The sequence below is a fragment of the Bos javanicus genome, chromosome 5, assembly GCF_032452875.1.
Source record: "Bos javanicus breed banteng chromosome 5, ARS-OSU_banteng_1.0, whole genome shotgun sequence".
Classification (NCBI taxonomy): Eukaryota; Metazoa; Chordata; class Mammalia; order Artiodactyla; family Bovidae; genus Bos; species Bos javanicus.
Window position 1 is genome coordinate 111,036,355 of NC_083872.1, and position 23,302 is coordinate 111,059,656.

The following is a 23,302-nucleotide window of genomic DNA, read 5'->3' on the forward strand; positions in this document are numbered from 1 at the left end:
TACAGCAGAAAAGAGTTTATTAAGAACAAAGAGCAGAGATAAAGTGGGCACTGTGAGCGTGGGGGACCGACAACTCCTGACAGGCCAGGGAGAGTTGACCGCGTTCGTTGGTCAGTAGCCAATTTTTATAGCCTCAAGACAAAGGAAATTCCCGCTGGAAGGCTGGCGTTAGATGACCGGTTGGGGCGCTATAGGGCATTTACTGGGTTGGCATCTTTGCCTAATTGGGAGTCAGGAAGCTTGTTGGTGATGATGGGGGGTTGGGGGCAACAGTTACAAAGGGGCTCAGTCAGCGCCAGCGGCGTCCTTGGTTCTGGGCCCCGCCTCTGAGGCCTTGGTGCGAGGCCTCGCACCGGTGGGGGCAGGGCCTCAACACCTACCACTTATGTGCCCACAGCCACCTGAAACTCAGAACGAAAAGCTGGCTGGATCATCTTCTTTCTGGGTGCTTGCCTCCTGTCCTCTCGTCCTCATCAATGATTTTAGCCATGGGAGGATGGATGGGCCATCTTCACTTCCTGCCCCATGGACTCTCCTGATACCCTTGGCCTCTAGGTACAAGGGACTCAGCACCCCGGCACCCTTGCCAATGACAGACAGGAGGCTTCAGATAAACATTCCCATCTCCAGTCCTCCGGGTGGTGGGGGACCACTTGGAGGCGGGGGACTGGAATGCTTCTCACAAAGTCCAGGTGGAATCAACCCTCTTGCCCACGGCATCAACCTCAATGACATGCTTTTCCTCCTTCCCCATCCCTCTCTCCCTAGTCCTTACCCTGCTCCCTGGGACCACCTCCAAAATAAAGTCTCAGACCTATACCCAAGCCTAGTCTCAGACTCTGTTCTCATAGATACCGTAGCAGTTTTCAGGAGCTAGCTGCTCTAATGAAGTAAGACTGGATGGCTTAAAAACAGAAATTTATTCCGACACAGTTTGGGGGTTGGAAGTCTGGGATCAAAGTGTTGGCAGGGCTGGTTCTTTCTGAGGCTGAGGGAAGGATGTGTTCCAGGCCTCTCTCCTCGGTTGGTAGACGGCCACCTTCTCCCTGTGTCTGTTCTTATCATTTCCCCTCTCTGTCTCGGGCCCAAATTTCCCACCAGTCAAATTGGATTAGGGTCCAGGCTAATGATATCATTTACACTTGATTATCTCTGTAAAGACTCAATCTCCAAACAAAGTCATACTCTGAAGCCCTGGAGGTCGAGACTTCAACTTGTGCATTCAGGGAGGTGAGGAGGGTGGGGCTGGTTCTGGAAACACAATTCCATCCGTAACAGAAACTGAAGCTAAGACAGAGTTGTGGACATGGGTCTCAAAAGCAGATCCGTAGGGTGGGACATGGAAACAGGTCCCCCACAGTCAGACCTCTGTGATAATTCCTGACTGTGCGGTGCCCTGGGACGGGCGGCAGAGATAAAGCATTGGATACAAGACGGTGGCCCTGAATGTGGACTTGGCTCAGTGTGAAAGCTCGAACAAAGAATTGGCAGACCCAGGTCAGCCCACTCTCAACTTGGGCCTTCTAGGTTTTTTCTATTTTAAATATTTTATTTATTCGGCTGCATCAGGTCTTGGTTGCAGCCCATGGGCTTTGTTGCGGAACCTGGACTTCTCTAGCTGTGGTTCTCGGGCTCAGTACTTGCCCTGCAGCATATGGGATTCTTAGTTCCAAGATCAGGTATTTAACCCTCATCCCCAGCACTGGAAGGTAGATTCTTAATCACTGGACTGCCAGGGAAGTCCCTCTTCTAGATGTTGTTTTGGAGAGTATAGTTATTTTTCATAGATGTATGTGTGTGGTGTGTGTGCCAAGTCCCTTCGGTAGTGTCTGACTTTGCAACCCGTGAACTGTAGCCCACCAGGCTCCTCTGTCCATGGGATTCTCCAGGCAAGAATACTGGAGTGGGTTGCCATTTCTTTCTCCAGGGGATCTTCCCAACCTAGGGACTGAACCCACATCTCTTATGTCACCTGCATTTACCCCTAGCACCACCTGGGAAGCTCCTCGTGTATGTAAATGAATCATATTTTTTGCATTTTATTTATTAGTGTTTAAAAGGCCCCTGACGTATCTGGCAGCCATGGGACATATCCTGCGGGCCGTGGGGCCCAACATTTAGTCGTTAAGAGAGGCAGAGCTGCAAAGGAGACTGAACAAACGGCCTCACGGGCCTCTTATGCTGAGGGCCAACAGGAAGGAATCAGAACCCGAAGCCCTGGGATGAAAACATTAGGGATAAAGGATCTAAGAACCTTGCCCACCAGAATCCCCTGACTCCTCTGGCTGGCATTGTTAGCCTATGGACCACCTGGTGCCCATGTGAGGGCCACACCTGAGGCAGATATCCCTCAAGGTCACTCTTTTCCTTCTCAATTCACCTTCACCTCCCCTCCTCATCCCAGCATTGTCCAGAGACAGCTCACTCCTTCCCAGGAGGAAATGCCTTATCCTCCTGAAGAACTGTAAGGCCCACTGACACACAGGAGTGGGAGTACTGAGACCACGTGTGGGGCTGCATGTGAGGGTCTGAGACTTAGAGGGGAAAATTAACCAGACAGGGAGAATGTACAGGTACGAGAGCACCTCCCGATCTCAAGATTAACAAGCCAATGAGGATGCCTGGCGCTGGCCCAGTGTATTGCCAAGATGGATCTGGGGCGGGGATGGGTCTGAGAGGTCTGGAGGGCTCACCCCAGGGATGCAGCTCTTCCCTCGGCATGGCTGTGACGCCATCGCAAGCAAAGATCAGGTGTCCAAAAGCTTTTTTTCTAAAATCATCTTTAATGTTTTAATATTTTTTGCCTCATTTACCAGATAAATCATCTAAATAAATAGATGCTATACAGTCTCTTACCAACATCAGTAGAAAAATAAAACCACGCTCTGCATCTGCTCCAGCTCTCCCCGCACACGCTCACTCAGAAAAGGCATGTGCTTGGAATTGACTCGTGCCCCCCAACCCCTCCCAAATACATTCATTTAGTCTGAACAAAGCTCGACGCTCATTCTGTGCAAAGGAAGCGTTCTTGTGCTGAGCCCTGGAGGCCCGGCGGGCCAGTTATAAAGCAAAGGCAAAAACCACCGGACCAGCGAAGCGCCCTCTCCCGGGGCAGGAGCCAAGGAGGAAGCTGGCGACAGGACCACCATCCTGAGAGCAGAGGTGGTCCTGGAGTGGCCTGCGGCATCAGCAGGGGGGTGGCTGTGCCAGGGGCAGAGAACATGCCCTTTGCCCCACCCCACAGCAAAACAAAAGTACCAACCGGTCTCTACATTCAAAACAGGTGGGCCTGGGGGAAGGAAAGGCAGGTGGTCCAACTTTTTCAATGCCCCCTCCCCAAGTGAGTACTGGCCTTCTGGGGTGGCTATGGGGTGGGGAGGAAGGTCGTGCCCAGCTTTTCCCCTCACCCCAAGCCCCACTGGGATGCTCAGGGCTGGAGAAGGCCTGAAGGCCACTTCCAACCCCTCGCAAAGGTCTCCGTCCTGTGTCCTGGGTGGGTAGGTCCTAAGAGCTTTGGCTGCCAGGGTTCAGCCCTCCAGACAGCAGGGCACCCTGCAGGCCGTGAAGGGTTGAGAGTCAAGCAGTGTTCCACCACAGCAGCCACCTCGTCCCACAAAAGAGCACCCCCCCAAACCAGCACATGATGCAAACAGCTCTTCAAAGTGAGGGCGGAGGAGGCCACCTGTCCCCAGGGATGGGGTGGGTGTGACTTCTATTGGAAGCTGCCAGTCAAGTTCAAAGCCAGGGCCAGCATCTTTCTATCACAGCGAGGCCCCTGCCACCACCCTCCCCTCTGCCAGGAGCCCCTGACCTGGGACATCGGTCCACTCTGGCTGCCCATCCCCTCCCCAGGGCTCGAGGAAGGAGGGTTCCCCACAGCCCCTCGGTTCCCCGGTCCACCCCCACATACTCCTCTAGACACAAACCCCTAGGCTGGGGGTCAATCAAGTCACGGGGTTGGGGGTGGTGCCATCCCCCAGTGGAAGCACTGAATTGACCCTGGACAACAAAGGACTGAGGAGGAAGAGGGGACCCACACGCAGCGATCTGGAATTTGGCCAGCAAGGCACCCCAAAGAAAAATGGGGTTGCAGGGTGTCTTTGGTTTGGGAACTTGGGAAGAAGGGGTCTGGGGAAGAACTGCCCTATTGGAGGAGCCTCAGCAGGATTCTGCCTACTTCCTGAGGACAAAGCAGAGCATGGAGCTGGCCCTGGGGCAGGGAGCGGGGGTCGGGACCCAGTGCCTGGCCTGAGATGGGGACAGGGGAGGGAGCCAGTCTTGTGCTTGCTCCCCTGGTGCCCACCCCCAACCTGGCTTCTCCCCTACAGGGCCAGGGTAGGGAAGAGGTCACTCCTCACTACGGGGAGAAGCCACTAGTCCACAGGACGCCTCTGTGCAAACTAGAAACAGAGCGCCCCCTCTTCTGGCAGACACAGGCCCTACCAGGGCGGGGGCAGGGGGCGGGGCTTGGACACAGCCTGACCCGCCCTCCGCTACAGCCCGATCACAGGAAGACATGACAGAGGTCCCCCCAGGGGGAAACAAGGTTAGTCCCAGCTGCAGCGTTGAGGGTGGATGCAGAGAAGACCCACAACAGGAGGAGGAAGGGTGTCAGGAGTCAAGGGCTGCCCTGAGAAGGTGGTGGGACGCTCTCTCCCTCCCTGACCACCCACACCCACGTCTGGTTGGCTGAGTTGGGGGGGGGGGTGCAGAAAAAGAGGGGAGGGGAAGAGCTGGAAAGTCACCTGAGTCAGAGAGAACAGGGGCCCCGGCGGGGAGAGGGCGCGCAGGAGAGGAATGGAACCCAAGTGCCTCAGAGCTTGCGCTGATGCAGGGCACACATGCACACACTTGCACGCCTATGACTGCGCTGATGCAGGGCATACACACACACACTTGCACACCCGTGACTGCGCTGGTGCAGGGCACACATGTGACTGGCCAGGTGAAACCTCAAGAGGGCATCCCACACCTGGAGCACTGGAGGCCATCTGGCCGCCCCGCCCCAGCCGACCCCTGCCCTCCAGTGAGGGCGCCAGCACGCTGATTGGACAGGTCCTGTCAGGTGAAGCGCTGGGGGTTGCCTATGGCAAGCTCTTTTATGCTGTGATTCACCCCACCCCCTCCACCCCCCATTCACCTGGTCAGGGCTTCTATACAGGAAGTTTCCAAGACCTGCTGCACACGGCTACGGACATGTGCGTGCAGTCACGAGGGCACGAAGGACAGTGCACACACCTGTGAGGCCAGGTGCGCATGTGACCGGTTTTCACAGGCCAGGTGGGGTGGGGTGGGCTGGGGAGTAGCTCTCAGCGAAGGGGTTCATTAGCTGGCAACCACCCCACCCGGGGAAGGGAAAGACCTTTCTGGGTTGTGCCCAGCCATCTCCAACCCTTCCCGGCTGCCCCTAAGCTCTCAGACCCCGTCGCTTTTGCTCAAAGCCAGTCTCCATCTCCCTCGAAGAGCTGGAGTGCAAAGTTAAAAGGAAAGACCCCTCCCCAAACACACACACAGAAGGGAAAAGGGGTAACCAACCAGAAACGGGGGCAAGGTGCTCGGGGGGAAGGTTCAGGTCTTCCCGTCCTCCTTTAGTCCCGGGGCCGGTTGCTATCTCTCCGGAGAAGAAGCAGGCCAGAGGGGTCCGGGGGAGGCTGGCCCTGTCCCCGTCCTACCCTGGAGACGGCGTCCCAAGTGACAGAGCAGTGCCAGGCCTGCCCAGGCCCCGCCCCGCCCCAGCTCTGTAAACGTCTGTCTGTCCGTCCGCGCAGAGAAAGGGGCGGGTGGGCGGGACAGTGTTGGGAGCATCACCCCTTCTCCTGGTCAATGTTTTCGTTGTTGTTGTTTTTTTTTTAAATAAAATAATTATCCCGCCCTAACCCCCTCATTTCCGGAAGTCCCCACCCCGAGCCCCAGAAAACAGTTTAAGAAGAGTTAAAAATGGCGGATCAGAACTTCCCGCTGCGGTCTCGGAAGAAGCCCTCGGCGGCCTGGGCCTCGCGGAAGGTGACGGTGATGGAGTTGGCGGTGATGTCGGTCACTGTCACTTCACTTGAGGGGAGCGTGGGTGTCCAAGAAGGGGGCCCCTCGCCCAGGTCTGCCTCTGCTGCAGCCGTGGAACAGACGGATAGACAGACAGACAGACAGACGGGGCGTGGGGGGGGGGGGGCAGCGTTGGCAACAAGGTGGGGAAAGTGGGCATGGAGGGCCGCGTGTGAACCCCCCTTCCGGCCCTCTCACCCCCAACACCAGATCTTCCTCTGAGTCTCCAGCCAGGTCAGAGCCTAGTTCGAGGCTGGCCACATGGGGAGAGGTCACGACATTTATCTTCCCTGGCTGGACACGCGCTACTTCCGAGTGGGACCACGGAAAGAACTCTGGGCTAGGTGCCAGGGTTCCCCGCAGGCTGAGGGGACCCTCTCTGGGCCCTGACAACTCGAGGGGCCTTGCCAGCTCTGAGGGTCCCTGGGTCTGCGCCGGGGGCCGGGCTGCCTTACCCTCCTCTTCGGGGGGTTGCTCAGCAGGCTCCCACTCGCTGGCCGCCTGCAGGACGTCCTGGGCCGGTGACTCCTGCAGGAAGAGCTCCCGTCGATGGCTGTGACTCTCCAGGTTGGGCCCGCGGGGCGGGAACTTCTTGCGTGAGAGCCGCAGGTACTTGTGGGCCTTGCGGGGCTTGCGGAGCGGGAAGGGCAGGGTGGGCACCAAGGGGCCCTTGTCCGCCAGCTCGGGCGCCCCCGCCTTGACCACCCCCTCGGGGCTCCCGCTGCCGAGTGGGCGCGTCAGGGAGAAGCAGAGCTTCTCCCTGCCCTTGGCCTTGTGGGAGCTCCGCAGGTCCATGCTGTACAGCCGCTGCGGGGGCAAGCCAGGGCACGGCGGGTCAGCCCCGCCCTCCCGCCTGCTGCCGCGCCTTGGCGCATGCCGTCCCTCCCGCCCGGGGTCCCTTCCCCAACTTTCGGGGCTCAGAACCAGCCTGCACCCCACCCAGCACCCCAGCCCCTGGGCCAGGTCCTGCTCGGCCTTCATCTTGGCCCCCGAGGCACGGCCTCAGGGCCACGGGGCCAGGGCTGCAGGGCACTTTCCTTCGGTCCACGGCAGAGCAGCAGACAAGAGGTACAGATGGAAAACTGGCCGACAGAAAACACACCAGGATTTCTGCGGCCGATAAATTAAGGAGCTATTCATCATAGGAAAGGAAACTTTGCTTCTAACAGGCCCCCAAAGCTGAAACGGTCAGCTGCCAGGGAGATGGTGGGAGGCACAGGGCTCTGAAGTTTCTTGGAGAAAGTGAACACAGCGCTGGGGTGCACTGCGCAGCCCAACTATAGGGACAGTGCACTGCTGGCAGGCCGCAGATGCCCCTTGGTTCCCCCAGGGCCCTCCTCAGCTCTGAGCTGCAGCGAGGGTGGGGTGGGAGGGGTTCCTGAATGGGTCCAGACCCCTGTCGATGTCCTGCCTCATTCATGTTGAAAGGGGCTGGAGGGCACGTGCTTCCATCATTCAAAGGCTGAAGTTTTAAAATTTGTGCACTTGTCTTACTGACTCCTAGGGGAAATTTATACAAATCCAAGAAAGATCTTCGGTGCTAAGATGTTGAGGGCCTGGGCCATTCTGGGACAGGAGCTCCTCTGCTGTCACCAGAGGCCAAGAGTTCCCAGAAGAGAGTGAGGCCCACAGATGGGACCTGCGTGTCAAACATCTCAAGCTGGGGACAGAGGTCATCACAGGTGCAAGTGCCATGCTCCACTCCCACCTGCTAATCCCCATCACTTGGCATGGGCATGGGTTGTCATGACGATGGGAAGAGGGCTTAACTGGGAGGAGACTGTGAAGCTATGGCAATGCCTCAGCACTGCACAGCTTATCCCATAGGCAGCTTTATCAGAAACTACCTTCAACCTGGCTCACAGGCCGAGGAAACTCTCGTATAGTTCTGTTCTTCTCTACCTCACCATGAGAGAATTTTTTTTTTTTTTTCATGAGAGAATTATAGTTACTAATGGGTCTGGGAGCACCAGGAGTCAGATCTGGGTTTTAGTCCAGCTGTGTGACTTGGTACTGGCCTCCCTGAGCCTCAGTTTCTTCCATCAATGAAATGAAGAAATTATAGCAGCCAGCCTCCAAGATGGTCCCAAATATCTGCCTCTGGGAATTCATACCTGTGTGGAGTCCCCTCTGTACTGAATACTGCAGTGTGGGACTTCTGAGGCTAAGTCACTAAGGACACGGTGCTTTGTCCTTGCTCTCTGTTTACCCAACCCTAGGGGAGGCTAGTGGCCCTACTATGAGGCCAGCCAGCAGCCCTATGGAGAGGCCCAGCACTGAGGAACCAGGCCTCCTGTCAACATCCAGCACTGATGCACCAGGCACATGGGTAGCCATGTTAGGAGCAGATCCTCCAGCCCCGATCAAGCCTTCAGATGAGTGGATTTCCAGCTGACATCAGCTTAGTAATCTGAGCCAGAATCACTAAGGAACCAGCTAAGGTACTCCCTGACTCCTGACTCACTGAGATGGTGTGGTGTTAAGCGTTTACTGCCTTCAGTTGCTCAGTTAAGGGTTACTTTGTCACACAGCAACAGATGACTGATGCACCCTCCCTGTGGGCCTGGCATGCAGATAAACTGTGTTCATTTGTGAGGAGCACGGAGCGCAGAGCTCAGCATGGAGATGTCTGACATGCTATCCCTTTCTCAGGACCCAATCAACACCAAAACCCAGGGATCACACCCACTGCAGGAAGGGAGACCTATCTAATCTGGCAAAAGCCTCATGTGATCTACAATTTAGAGTGGACAGGAGGCTGGACATGGCTCACACTGCACATGGACCAAGAAGCCTTATGTTTGGCTTTAAAGTCCCAGGTGGGCCTTATTAAATTAAGGACAGCAGGTATTGTTATCATCCGCATTTTGTAGAAGAGTAAACTCGAGCTCAGAGACGTGCCTTGAATCACGGAACTACATCAGTCTAGCCTACATCCTCTTTTCAGTGCAAACCAGCAAAGGGTAGCAGCGTGCCCTCAAGACCTCAAGCAGAGGGTTTCTTCTCACTCAAAATGACACGTTTCTAAGACATTCCAAGGCTATGATTCCAAAATTCTATGAATCTCCTTAGATTCTAACATTCCAAACTCCCCTTGTTTCCTCAACTCTCAAGTTTATCCTCCTAAGGTTCTCAAATACTACAACTTTGTATTTTGGGGACTCTGAGCATCAATTTATTTACAAGATTCTAAGCTTTCAAAATTCTAGGATCCCATGAGCCATACATCCACCCTCCCTCCCTCCACCGGGTCTCCCACCCATGCTGTCTTCCCCTGGGTACCAGCCCCAATTCTGACTTTTCCCAACTCCTCCCACTGAAACTTACCCACTAAGTGCCCCACCCACCCCACCCTCCACAGTGCCCTGGATGGAGCCAGAGGAGGGTTAGTGGTTTAGCAGAACTAGCCGGGACAAAGGCACAGAGGGTAGGGGCGGGGGTGGGGTGAGCGGGCAGGAGCAAGGGGCCCTAAGGGATGGCACCAGAGCTGGCGGGGTTACCTGCAGCAGAAGCCGCTTGGGTTTCGGACCTCTCTTCCTATACCCCGACGCTCGGTCTCTCTCCTCCCTGGGGTGCAAAGCAGATGGCAGAAGAAAAGGAAACACTGGTGACATTTAAGGGTAAGTAAGGCGTCCGCTCCACCTGGCCCTCTGCTGTCTACGGGGGAGGGGGGCACCCACCACAGGCTACCACCCATCCTGGGGTCGGGCTCCTCCCGTTGCGCTCTTTAGGCCATGACAATGGGGCAGAGTGTTCAACTCCCAGGGCTCCCTCTTCTCAACTGACTAAAGGTGAGGGCACAGCCACTGGTCCCATCTGCTGAGGTGGGACTCAGGGGGCATCTCCAAAAACACGTGGGTCTTCATGGCCCCAAGGTCAGGCCAGACCTCTGCTCTCTATGCACTGGGAACAACCCCCAGAACATTTCCAGTTTCCACTCTTAGGAGACTTGTAGAGACACCTCTCAATCAAATTTGCCTTGAATGGGCCCAGGGGAGCTGAGGAGAATGGCGGACGAGTCCTTCTGCATGTGAGGCTCTGCCCAGAACTCCCCGCCAATTTGGCATCTGCACGAACCTGGTGGGGAAGACAGGCTCCCATTGCCTGTATCGTCTGGCTGGGGAAGGGGAGAAAAACTAGCTTGCATTCAGTCCCCAGCAGATGCCAGACTCTCTGCCGGATGCCCTCCTCACTTCACACACATGCAAGGCACAACCTGAGGACGCATACAAAGACACACACACCGCAACACGCCAGATGCCCCAGCCCTGTGCTGGAGCAGAGGGATGATTCAAAGTCACTGCGCTTGGCTTCACTCCACTCATGCTTTCTGAGGCCTTAGGCCAGTCTCTCAGTCTGAGCCCAGTTAAGCCAGTAGGTCCATGGCCCCTGTTTCCCTCCTCAAAGGAGTGGCTGCCACCCGCTTCCAGGCATCAGACTCCAGGGGCACTGGGGGCGGAGCTGTCCCTCCCACCCTGTGGAGCTTCAGCAGATCTGCCCTGGGGTCCCAGAACCAGGGTTTGAGAGAAGCACCAAGGGCATGCGATACCCAGACCAATCAGGCCTCTCCGATCCTGGAGAGTGAGAATCTAGTCTCAGAGCCCGGTGCTGGAGCCCAGGTCACCCCTACCTGAGCCAGGGGACACCCTGGCTGGCCACCCTCCCTCTCTGGGCCTCAGTTTCCTGGTCTGGAGCACGAGCTTCCCTTCTCAGCTGGGCCCTGGGGCTCCTGTGGGGAGTGAGAGGTCCCTGACGCTTCTCAAAGCAGGGCTGGGGGTGGGGGGCGGAGGTAGAAAGACTAAGATCATAGGAAGAGAGAGGGAAGAAAAAAGAGGAAGAGGAGAAGGAAATGGCGGCGGGGAGGAAAGGGCCTTGAGAGAAAAGAAGCTGATGATGTCTATTATATTTGTGTAAGTGTTGTTCATTATTACATTTATTACCGTGTCCTGGGCACTCTGTACAAGGCACTGTTCTCAATGCTGCGACCCTCACCCTATGAGGGAGGCAGTTTCTATCCTCATCTTATAGCTGAGGCACAGAGAGATTAAGTCACTTAACCGACGCCACAATTCTGACAACCTTTGCTACTGGTGAAGATGCTGAGCTCTGGGCACCAGGCCTGGCGAGGTCAAGCCTGGGAGCCCCGTCAGGCCAGCGGGGGCAGGCCTGCAGCCTAGGCCACATGACCTGGCTTCCCACCTGTGGTGCCCAAGTTTCCGCCCTGTAACTGTGGGTGTGGGGGCAGCAGGAGGGCGAGGTGGGGGCTTCCACTCTGTCAGTCCTGACCTACCCAGGGACCAGTTTCTGTCAACCCCGGAACCCTCGGCCCTTCGGTGTCCAGGGCTGTGGGGATCGTGGCCCCAGCCAGGCCTCAGTGTCCCCTCGGCCCTCCCAGGACACAGGGACTCCCTGACCAGACTCCTTCTGAGTCCCTTAAAAACACTGCAAAGCAGGTGTTAGAATGCTCATCACCCCCCTTCCACTTCCTTCTCACCAAGACCCAGAGAGGAGGAGGAAGTCAAACCACACAGTGGGTCTGCAGGTCTCAGACAGTGGGTCTCATTTGTCCCTTAACTACTGACTTTTCTGACTCAAAGGAACATCCAAACCCTCTCTACCAGGACTCACAGGCAGAGTCTGAGCTGCGCCCCACCCCTTCAGCTGCCCATGCCCACTCCACAATGCTCCACCCCTGCCCAGCTCACACCAGTCCAGCCAGCCACGCTCAGAGCCCCACTCGCCTCCGTGCCGCTCCTCAGCCCAGGGTCTCTGCATCAGTGTGCTCTCTCCGTGCATCCACGTGCATCTTCCGTAACATGCCTGCTGGGCTCCTTCCCTGCCTCACTCAGCTCAGGTCTCTGGACAAACGCCAGCACCCAACCACCGGCTGAAAGCAGCGGCCCCGCCCCGCCACGCCCCGTCCGAACAGCAGCCACACGCCTGCATCTGCACCGCCACTGGCCTACTCTCACTGCGGGCCTCCACGCTGGAACGTGAGCCCCGCGAGGGCAGGGACGCTTGCTGGTTTTGTGCCTCGCTGTGCCCCAGTCCCTGAACAGTGCCCAGCACACAGGACAATCTCAATCAAGACTGGCTGGACAACGACAGTGCAAGCTAGGTGACCCCAGTTACCATGAGGAAAACACTCGCACGCCAGTGTCCACACTTCATGGCTCATGACGTGCTCTCACACACCTTTGCTCCCCACGAGAGCCCACGAGGTCAGCACTGTTCTCCCCATTTCACAGACAGGGAAGCTGAGGCTCAGAGAGGAAAAAGGCCCTGCCCAGCACCTCACGGCTGGGGAGTAGCCGAGCCAGGATGCTGATCCAGGCCCTTGACGCCTGCCCAATGGTCTTACCACAGTCCAGGACATTCCACAGGGTTCTCCCAGTGTCACAACCCTTTTGGATCAAGGTCCCACCAGCACTCGGGAAACAGAAAGAAGCTGTGGGACAGGAACACTGTGATTTTTAAAGGAAAGACCAGTGGGAACATTTCCTTTGAACCAGCAGCAGGAGACCTCCTGGGGGAGAAGCGATCAGAAGGGGGTGGGGAGGGCAGAGAAACAGCATCACTGGGAGTCAGGAGGCCCACCCCGATAAGCCCTAGTTGGACTGTCTCCCAGCCATGAGGCTCCTGGAAAAGTCCCTTAGGTCTTCAGAGCCTCGGTCTCCTCATCTGTCAAACGAGACCCTCATCCCTGTCTCAAGAGGTTACTAAAAGGAACCAAACAAAAATGACTTTATAAAATGGTCCTGCACTCTACAGGGGCGATGGGTCAGGGAGAGGCAGAAAGATTGGGCAGTCTGCTGGCAGGGAGGCCGGTAACACCAAGGCTCATCAGAAGGGAATGGCTAGATTATGCTCAAAAAGCCCTCCAACCAGGAGAAACGAGATTTTCAGCAAAAGCTCTCCATTAAAGGCGTGCCCGCACGGCATCGGAGGAGCTGCCAATCGCTAACCCACCCTCAGAACTGCAGCAGAGCCCTGGCAGACACGGGAGCCTGAGACTTGGGGGCAGCTTTGTCCACGGCCACCCAGCTAGGAGGGGCCAAGCAGGAGGGACTGCAACCCAGCTGTCCTGGCTCTAAAGTCACACTCCCCACACCCAAACCTTTCTTGAGCTTCATCAGACTTGGTGAGAGGGTCTCTAGGGGAAATCTCTCTCTGGTCCATCGCTGGGCTTGACAGAGCAATACTGATACTGCCACCCCTCACATGCAAGGCATCTCTGTGCCCATTTTCACCTTCTTCATGGCAACTGAAACCCCTACCTTCTGGGAAAATCGGGGCACGTGTAGTTAGGGGTGGCCAACAATGGCCAAGAGACTGAGGCTTGGGGTGGTTAGCAGAGTGGCTGACATCACCCAGCAGCAGGAAATGGACAGGAACCTCGGCTGCCCTGGGACCTGGTACCCAGTACCTTTCCCCAGCTGCAGCTATCCCTGCCAGAACCCTGTCCCCGGGGCCCATGACCCTTGTTCAGAGTCAAGCCACCAACAGGGCCCCATGAAACCTCAGAGCCTGCCGTCCCCGCCCCAGCCCTGGGGCCAGCTGAGCCCCTTACTTCTCCTCGTAGGCCATGACCAGGCGGGGGTCCAGGATGTGTTCCTCCGGCTCCCACGTGCTGTACCTGGGGAGACAAACAAGCGGTCAGAGCTGTCCTGCCTCCAACCCTGCCTCGCATTCAAAGGCCACAGCCGCTGTGGGCAGGACTTGCCCCTTCCTGATCCAGCCTGTAATTGTCTCCTAATCCCATAAATTGTCCCTAGCCCACCAGACTAGGTTGGGGGCCTTCTGGGGGCTTCAACACCAGAACTCCCCTCATCCTGATCACGTCACCATAAAAATGACTTCGTCCAGCTCCCGACTAGATCCCCATGTTCACCTCAGGGTCGCAGAGTCGGACACGACTGAGCGACTAAACTGAAAGAGGGCAGGCCCATACATCCCTGGAGTCCCTTCCCATGAGAGGCAAGAGCACGTGGTGAAGAACAGGGGCTCCGGAGCCAGACTGCCGAAGTTTAAACCCCAGCTCTGCCCTGGCTGCGGCACAACTGTGAACAAGTGGCTCAATATCGCTGTGCTGATGTCCCCATCCATAGATGCTTTTGAACTGTGATGCTGGAGAAGACTCTTGAGAGTCCCTTGGACTGCAAGGAGATCCAACCAGTCCATCCTAAAGGAAACTGGTCCCGAATATTCATTAGAAGGACTGATGCTGAAGCTGAAACTCCAATACTTTGGCCACCTGATGTGATGAACTGACTCATTTGAAAAGACCCTGATACCGGGAAAGATTGAAGGCGGGAGGAGAAGAGGACGACAGAGGATGAGATGGTTGGATGGCATTATCGACTCCATGGACATGAGTTTGAGTAAACTCCAGGAGTTGGTAATGGACAGGGAGGCCAGGAGTGCTGCAGTCCATGAGGTCACAAAGAGTCGGACACGACTGAGCAACTGAACTGAACTGAAAGGTCTCTTGCGCTGACTAAATTCGTTCACGTGTTTAAGGTGGCCAGTGCACAGGAAGTGCTTTGTGCTTGTTACTGTTCCTAGCCCCCGACGCCCCAGCCCGTGTGGGCTCTGCCTGGCCCAGCTGCTCCCTCCCTCCTCAGCACACACCTGCATCATCAAGGCCAGCTCTGAAGGTCCCGTCACATAGCAGGAAGTCTGGTAAATGCCCAGAGACTGTCTGGTGCAGTGATCCTACAGCAGACTCCTAGGTCTTTCCACAAGGGACCTTCCACCACTCCCAGGCCAGACAGCATTCTAGACAGCCAGGACAGACCTGAGTAATTCCAGAGCTCAGCCATCCTTCTTCCCGCTGCATGATTATTTACCTAGTATCTGCTTTTAACTTAGCTTGCTATTTTATTTTAATAATTTTAAAAGCAAATTTTAAATAACTTCCAAAAGTGGGGGGGGGGATGATTCATCATAAATAGATGCTAGTACATAAAAAATATAACTTGAAAACATTTATATATGTATATAATTATGCATACAAATGTGTATGGGCATGTTAAAAAAAAAAAAACCACCCAAAGCAATAGGCTGTGATTCTGGCCAAGACTGCCCCCAGGAGTGCTGGACAAGAAGGGAGGTGAGTAGGTATTAGGGAGTATTAGAAGGCAGAGAGAGGCCGGGCCCTGCCCCTGCCATCTTCTAACCAGCCAAGCTAAAACCTTCATCTTCAACTGTCCTGATTACTGTGAAACCTAATAATAGTCCCACCTATATCTGAATGACAAGCTGCCCGACAACAGACCTTTCCTCCTTTCTTTCACTGACACTTCTGCACACTCACTCTGTGTAAGGCCCCGTGAACTCAGCTGTGAAGGTCTGCGCCCTGAGTGTGACACGCCCACCACCATCCCAGCTCCTGTCCTTTGCACTTGCTGTGCTCTCCTCCCGGGGGCCCTCTTCCTCCAGGGACCTCCTCACCCTTTAAGAGTCAGGGTCCTGGAGGTCCCTGACATCCTCTCCAAGCACAATGAACCCTCCCCTCAGCTGCTCTCCAGGGCCTTATTGCTGCCCTTGGCACCTGCCATACATATTGATGAATCAAGCTGGTGCCCTGGCTGGCAGGCTGTGACCTCTCCCCAGCTTGCCCAGCCCCCATGTGTTCCGGGAATGGCTGTAGAAGTCACTGCAGAGTGCTGCTCATTCTGAAGAACTGCAAAAGTGAAACTGATATTTTTTACATAGTTTGGTAAAGCCCAAACTGAAAGCAGTCAGCAGCTGGCAGAGACGTCAACCCTTCCTCCCCACAAAGGCTGAATTTCCTCAATTGTACCTAGTAAGAAAAGAGGGAGAATTTTGTGTTCCTCTGTCTGCCCTCCACCCCCCATATCCTCTAGCTGTGGAAGTCTCTTCAGTGCTCTAGTCTCCTCTGCCCTGCCCACTTTTTGGTGATGTAGCTGCTGTGTGGTTTCTGGCAAGTCCCTAACCTTCTCTGTACTTCAATTTCCTCATCTTAAGAATCACCATCACCACCGCCACCACCGTAATGGTTAGGTGCCAAAGCAGACAACCGCAGGGATTCATCCATCCCTTGTAACACTTTTATGAGGTAGGTTACAGACACTACAGAGAAACTGGGGCAGAGAGGTGAAGCATCTTGCCAAGGTCACTGAACCAGTAAGTAGCCAGTCTGTGGTTGGAACTCAGCTGAATCTTGGCCACCCTCTCTCCCTTTGGGTCCTCACATGGCGACGTATCTGGCTACGCACTGAGCTGTGACATGTTTGGGAGAGGGGCACGGTCTGATTGACCACGTCTTCAGTGCCTGACCCGGGGCCTGGCACACAGCGGGGTGCAGAGAAAGGGTGAGACTTGACAGCAGGAGGCCTGGCCCTGCTGAGGAAAGGCGGGATGGGGTCGCTGGACGGGCGCCTCACCCTCTCGGATACCCTCGCCCCTCCGAAAGAGGCGGTCATCAGCAGCCCTCCGCAGTGTGGGGAGCCAGAGGTCGTGGCGAGCGTAGATCACGCTGTGTGAACCGCCCGGGTTCAAACAGGACAGGAGTGCGCGGCCGTTGAGACTTGGTCTCCGCGCCGCCGGTTGGGCCGGAACGCAAGGAGACCGACAGGGGGCTCCACTCCGCCGCGCCGTGGGCCCCGCCCCCAGCGGCCGGGCAGCCGCGCGGGCACACGCACGCACGCGGGGGCGCGCGCGCCAGATTACCCGGCCGACCAATGAGGGGCAGGGCGGGGGCGGGGACTGCGCGCGCCGGCTCCGAGGTAAACACGGCCACGTGACCGCCACCCCGCCCCCGAGCCGGGGTAAACAGGCTCGCGGCCGCGCAGGTTGGGCCCTGCCGCGCAGACTCCCGCAGTGCCGGGGGCTGGATGCCCCATAGAGCCAGGCCACCCAGCACCCCTCCACTCCGATTTAGAGCCACCCAAATGAGAAGCAGTGTGCCGGGCTCCCGGAGAGACTGGCGGGGGCGGCGGTGAGCAAGTGACTCACTTGCTGGGGCCTCCAGTTCTTCATCTGTGAAGCAGAGCCACCAATAGTCCATGTCTTTTAGGGGGGATGTGACAATCAGATGTGTTAAGCCACATACAGCACTTGTGGTACACAATAAAATGTGGTACATAATAAAAGCAAACAAGCAGTAATTAAGTCAATATCGAAAGCCTCCAGAGCGCACACACACTTGCCAAGACCAATCTCAGGACTCTGCTGCCGCTACTCAGCAGGGTCTTGGAGGAGAAAGAAGGGCCTCCTCTGTGTCTAGCACTGCTATGAACCCTTCCTTGTCTCAGGCTACCTTCCATGGGGCTCCGTGAGGCTAGAGCCCCATTTTACAGCTGAGGAAATGGAAGTGCCCATAGTTCAAATCGTGCCACCTTTATGATCTGGGGGAGGGCCTCCTCTGCTGAGGGTTTCTGTCTCTTCATCTGTCCACTGGGTTGCCATTAGGCAAATTACTTAAGTGGGCCAATGCCTGATTTTACTAGGGGCTTATTGATATCAGCCTGGTTATTGGTGTATCCTGATAAACTGATACTATCATTCCTAAAGCTCCATGGAGGCCATCCTCCCCACAAACGGGGTAGCATTTACAAATGGGTAAGAACAGAGGGAAAGAAAATGTTCCCAAAGAGGGGCAGCAGGGTCCCTGGCAGGCTGAGATAAGAGTAGGGTATCTGAGGGCCTCTGTGGGGCTGAGAGCATGTAGCTGATTATTAAGCCCCTCCACCCTGTGCCCCCAGGCCCTCCCTGTGCCATTTGCTGTTCTTTCCAGAACAAGCAGGATAGCTCCTCTACCCCATCTGCTGGGGAGGAAGGGCAGTTATTCCTCTCCTGTTGCACTGAGAAAACAGGCAAAGCACCCAAAAGCTCAACAGGGGCCTGGCAGAGTGAGTGCTGGTTTACATCGTGGTTTCTGTATTAATAGAACCTGCCCAGAATGGGGAGGGTGCTGGGAGCAGGAGAGTCTGACTCGCCCTCCCACCCAGAGTGGCACTGCACTAGCCAAGGCTCCCAGGCCTGCAGGGAGCAGCAGTCCAACTACTCCACTCCCCACCCTCTTTCTCAGCCTCTTCTTCAAACAAGGCACCCTGAGGAGGGGAGACTAAAGTGGGTGATAAAGAAGCCCTGGTTCTCTTCCTCCTTTCTGTGACTGAATCTGTTGTCCCCCAAGTGAAGTGGGGTGGCAGTGGTTGGCATAAAGTGGGTACCATGTTGGCATTTATATTACTGTAGTGACCTCTCCTCTCTGGGCTCTGGTTTCCTCATTTGAAACATGAGAGGACTGATCTAAATGAGGGCTAAAGCTACTTTAGATGGCAGTAGAATCCCCCCAGACCCCTCTCCTGGCTGGTGAGACCTAGGAGCCCAGCTGCGTAACTTACTATTAATAGCAAACATTTACTAAGTGCCTTGTCTGGGTTAAGCATGCACTAGGTACTCTGTATGTGTCATCTAATCCTCACATCACTGCTGTGTTGGAGGATTCATTCCAATTTGGAGATGAGGAAGGAGAGATTCTGCTCTGCTGGGGACCTGTCCAAGGGATCCCAGCTGTTTAGCTGTGAACAAGGACCAAAGTGTGAGGAAGTCAGATGCCTCAGGTCTTCTGGCCACACAGGACTCCCTGAATTCCTGTGGGGGGTCACAAAAGGTAGTCATGAGGGCCCGTCTGGTGGTCTCATTATGTTAGGGAACAAGTGGGCCCCAGGGGCATGGGCATAGGCCAGCAGAACTATGCAGGGACCGCTCTTGAAATGCCAGGTCCTTCCCGTGACTGAAGCTCTGATGGGCAGACATACTAATTCAGGATAAATAAAAGTGGGGGAAAGAACTTGAAACAGACAAATACATCTGTTTAGAGAAGGGAATGTACACAGCAGGAAAAATAGCCAACAATGCCTCGAAGGCCAACAGGCTAGTGTTCACACTCCCATGCAATGTCTTCTGGTGCAGAAGCTAAGAGAGGAGTGAGTATCCAGGGAGTATGCCCACTTCCTTTTCTAGTTTTCCACCTCCTCTTACTGCCCCTTCACCCAGACTGGAAGCCCACCTCTCCTCTGCCTAGTGGAGGAGGGGATTATCCTTCCGTCTCAGGGTGTTTGGGAATGGGCAGCAGGAATGGATGAGTGCATTACCTGGCTGGCCAGCCACCAGCCCTAATCAACAGGATGCCGGCAGGCCATCTGGGACACACCCTAGAACTTTCACCCCACAAAGTGAAGAAGCCTGTGAGAGGAGAGCTGGGCCTGGACTACTGAATCCATTTTGCAGAGAGGGAAGCTGAGGCAGCATGGCTGTTTTCCCCTCCGCTGTGTCTCTCACCACTGTGTGTCCAAGACACTCCCAGGACCCAAACATCAGGTCACCCCCAACAGCAACACAGCAGAAAGCCCCTGGCACAGATAGCAGGGGCTCTGGAACCAGGGGGGATTCCAGGAGTCTATCTCTAGGAAGCCAGGAAGGGAGGTGGGGTGCCCACAGGCCAATGGGGAGGCCCCACGACCTGCCCATTCACTCCCCTCCCCCCAACAACTCCTGCTAGGAGGTGACTGGTTGGTGAGAAGGTTCCTGATTCGGCCTCAGCAGGAGAGGCGGGGCAACTGGGAGAGGTCCTAGACCCAAGTTGGCCCGCCTCCCAAATGGGAGATGGAGGAGGCAAGGAAGAGGGGCTCACTTCAAGCCCCAACTCTGCCTCCCGTTGCTGTGTGACCTAAGGCAAGCTGCTTACCTTCTCTGAACCTCATCTTTAGAGATGAGAACCACAGCTGTCTCACAAGTCTGTAGGGGAACCTGCTCTGTAGACTGGAGAATGCTATCCAAAGGTGGCTCTGTCCCCAGCTCTATGGCACTGAAGACTCATGCCCCACTGGCTAAACTTGTCTTGCTCAATGCCACAAACTCCCACCTGGCACTGGTACATGCTGCAGCTTGAGGGCCCCTCCACCTTGCAGGTGGACATTTCTGAAGCCAAGATGCTGGGTCTTCACCGCTGAATGCCAGGAGAGGCCAGAAGCAGGGGAGCAGAGGCTCCAACCAGAAGATGGAGCACAACTCTGAAGAGAAGCTGGCACCCACCTTGACCCTCATATGCTCCAAATCCCTCAGCTGGCAGAGGGGAAACTGAGGCCTAGAGAAGAGGACGATTTAATCAAGGTCAGCTGGCCAATTACTAGAGCAGCTGGAGTGAAAAGTGAGGCAGGAGAGCGGGGAAAAGGCAGATGAAAGGATGTTCAGGTAGGCAGACAGACACACACACAAAGAAGCCTTACTTTGGGGGCCATCCTTTCCACTTGACCAAGTATTCAACTTTACCCTGGGGAGAAAGAGAGAAGGAGACAGTGAGATACACAGATGCCCCTAGGACCACTTGCAGGGCTGAAGGCCCAATCCCCTCTGCACACAGAAGTCCCCCAACACATATACACAAGACCCCCATCAACCAGAGATCCTCAATCTTTGGCTGCTCCATGTCCATCCAAGACCATCCTCCCTGCGAGAGCACAGGAGTGCACTGGGCCCTCCCTACACACCTCAGGGGTACCTGCGGTACAAGCTTGGAGCCCATGTCACGTGTGGGAACGTGCATGGCCAAAGATCCAGTGTCCAGTGTGCCAGAGCAAAGACCAGAATGCTCTTTTTTTAAATTAGAAGACTCTCCAAGTCCTAGAAAACTCCTCTTTGGGGAGTCCCCCAGGCCTCTAGCCCCATCAGCCCCATCCCTGTGAGACAGTGCCTCTGGCCCAGAGTGGACAGGCTAGTGACTCCAAGACTCTCAACTTACTCTCAAGTCAAAAGACCCTGGCAGGGCCCCAGAGAAGGCAGACAGTCCTCACCGTGAGAAAGGGTGCTTATCCCTCCCTCCAGGAGTGAGAAAATAAGAGCCAAGTTCCTCCCTTCCGCACAGGTGACAGGGGCCTTCCCAATCTGACAGGTGATACCCCTCCACACTAGAACTTTAAGACCAAGATAATGTCATCTCCTCAAAGAGGCCTGCCCTGGCCACCCTCCCTCCCACCTCATAGTTCTCTTTCTGTGTGGCACACAACCCCAGTGGAAAGCATCTGTTTACTTCCTCTTTTGCTGCCTGTCTCCTCTACCAGAATGCCAGCTCTGCAAAGGCTGGAGCTCCCTCCCCTGGCACTTAGACTGGTGCCTAGTATATAAGAGGTCCTCAGAATTTTGAATGAATGTGAAAGGAACAATGCTCCTCACTCTCTGGCACTACGGGCCCCATGTAGAAAGGGATAATTAATGTACGTGCTTAGGCTACACTGCATAGAAAGCACTGGGTTTTGAGGAACAAATTCAAATTGAGGAAACCCTAAGGGAAGGGAGGAGAAGGGGCAGCCCCGACATGAAGACAAAACTCAACCCCATTGGAGTTGGGGGAAGAAAAGAAAAGGTCATGGCCTACCTTAACCCCGTTACCTTTAGCCCAAGATACCAGTGCTGAGTTTTCTCCCTTTAAAGATGAGTCGGCAATGAGCCAACTTGAGGTCCTGCTCTGCACTCATCTCTTACTGTTTGACCTTGATCAGGTCGCTTCCCTAGCCCGGGCCTCAGTTTGTGCCTCCGTCAAATGGGAGGAGGTCAACTCCCGCCCTGCCGCTACAGCCTCCCTAGGGGCGACAGGGAGGAGATAAAAGGACAGTGGTTTTAAGTGTTGGGACAGGGAATTTCCCCAAAGCCTTCCAGTCCCAACTTCCAGCCTGGGGCCAGACTACTTCGCAAACGTGTGCACCGGAAATGGGCACGGCCAAAGTCCAGGCCCGAGGCGCGGGGACCGAACCCAGCAGAACAGATGCCTCCTTAAATCGCTGGGTGTACGTTTGGGAGGCGAAGGCAAAGGGGGAGGAGCTTTGAGGATGCCGAAGCGCCGTAGGCGGCTTCACTGAGCCGTCGGGCGGGGCTGGGAGTCGGGGAGGGGAAGACTGAGGGGGTGTGCACTCAAGTGGGGGAGAGACGCGGAGGTTGGGGTGTGGAGGCGATCGGAAAAGGTTGAAGTCCAGCAGTTAAACTTAAGAGGCGGGAGGAGGCTTTTCCAAAGCTCCGCCTCCAACTTCAAAGGACTTGGCACCAAGAGTACAGAGTCCTGAGTTCGAGACCCAGATCCGATGCGAACACACGAGGCAAGCCGTTTCTTCAACTTGGGCCTCAGTCTCCCCATATTTAATGAGAGGAGGGTGAGAACGGATAGCGTTTGGGGTCCCTCCAGTCCGATCCTAATCTCCAGCTCTGGCTGGCTCAGCTGCCCCCAGCATCCTGGGGCGACAACTTTTAATTCTACTCTCCCTACAAGGTGGCGGGGGAAACTGAGGCACGGGCTGGGGATACGGGCCCGGCAGCGCGGGGCTGCCTGGGTGCCCCCGCCCCCACTTTCTCCCTGGCCTCCAGGGTAGAGGGGACAGTACTGGGGACAGAAGGGGACCCCATAGGGGTCCTGGGAGCCGCCCCCCGGGCAGCCTCACCTTCCGCACGCGCTTCTTCCGGATGCTCTCTACGGCGAACACCTGCTCGCCGATGGCTGACAGCTCCATGCGGGGCGGCGGGCGAGCGGGCCCGGGGCCGGGCCGGGCCGGGGGCGGAGCTGCGGGGCCGCGGCTGCGGCGCGCGATGCTCGGGCCGGCGGGGTCCCCGTCACCCTCGCCCGGGCGCGCACGCGCACGCGCACGCGCGCACACCCCCTCGCGCTCCCTCACGCCGCCGACGTTCCATTTTTGAACCTGCGCAACGTTTTCCTCGGCGCGAGCGAGCCCGCGGGCGAGCGCGCCGGGCGGGGGCGAGGGCGGGGCGGGGCGGGGCGGGGCGGGGCGGGGCGGGGCGGGGGCTCGGCTCTCGCCTAGCCGGCCACGCCCCCTCCATGGCTCCGCCCCCGCTCGGGCCCGCCCCCTCTGGAGGTCCGCCCCCGGGCCTCGCGCGCGGCGTGTCTCTTTCCAAAGCTGGCGGCCCGCGGGACTTATTTGGCGCGGGCTCCGCTAGGCGAGGGTTGTTGGACGTGATGTTAATACCCAGGAGTGTTTTCTAAAGTCCTCCCGGTGACTCTGAGGGTCTGGAAACGGCCTGGCCCCGGTTGGGCATATGAGGGCCCGGGGGAGAGCGGGGAGGCCATTTGCCTCGCCTCTCACAAAGAATAGACGAGATCGCGGCGCAGACCCTCGGGCGTCAGGAGGGCGGGGACGGCCAAGGTTTCCCAACCTGTCAGGGCGTCTCAGTACCGCGGTCTCTCTGGATCCGGGCTCGGGAGCTGTGTGGTTTGCCAGTCTTGAGCAGGCGC

General features: G+C 56.4%; 1 protein-coding gene across 4 annotated transcripts; it reads right to left on the reverse strand.

Annotated features, from left to right (window-relative positions):
- CBX7 (chromobox 7) lies at positions 1–22,785 on the reverse strand. 4 transcript variants are annotated; one of them, XM_061418564.1, is made up of 6 exons: positions 22,497–22,785; positions 20,298–20,341; positions 13,610–13,675; positions 9,540–9,606; positions 6,495–6,846; positions 1–6,103 (listed from the first exon to the last, which is right to left on the reverse strand). In XM_061418564.1, exons 1-6 carry the CDS (start codon positions 22,563–22,565, stop codon positions 5,946–5,948), a joined length of 756 nt encoding a protein of 251 aa, XP_061274548.1. In that variant the 5' UTR covers positions 22,566–22,785; the 3' UTR covers positions 1–5,945. The 4 variants fall into 4 exon arrangements, with proteins under 4 accessions (XP_061274548.1, XP_061274550.1, XP_061274551.1 ...); XM_061418566.1 differs by having other exon boundaries at positions 6,495–6,669; positions 22,497–22,783; XM_061418567.1 differs by having other exon boundaries at positions 6,495–6,567; positions 22,497–22,780.
- Between the last annotated feature and the right edge of the window lie 517 nt (positions 22,786–23,302).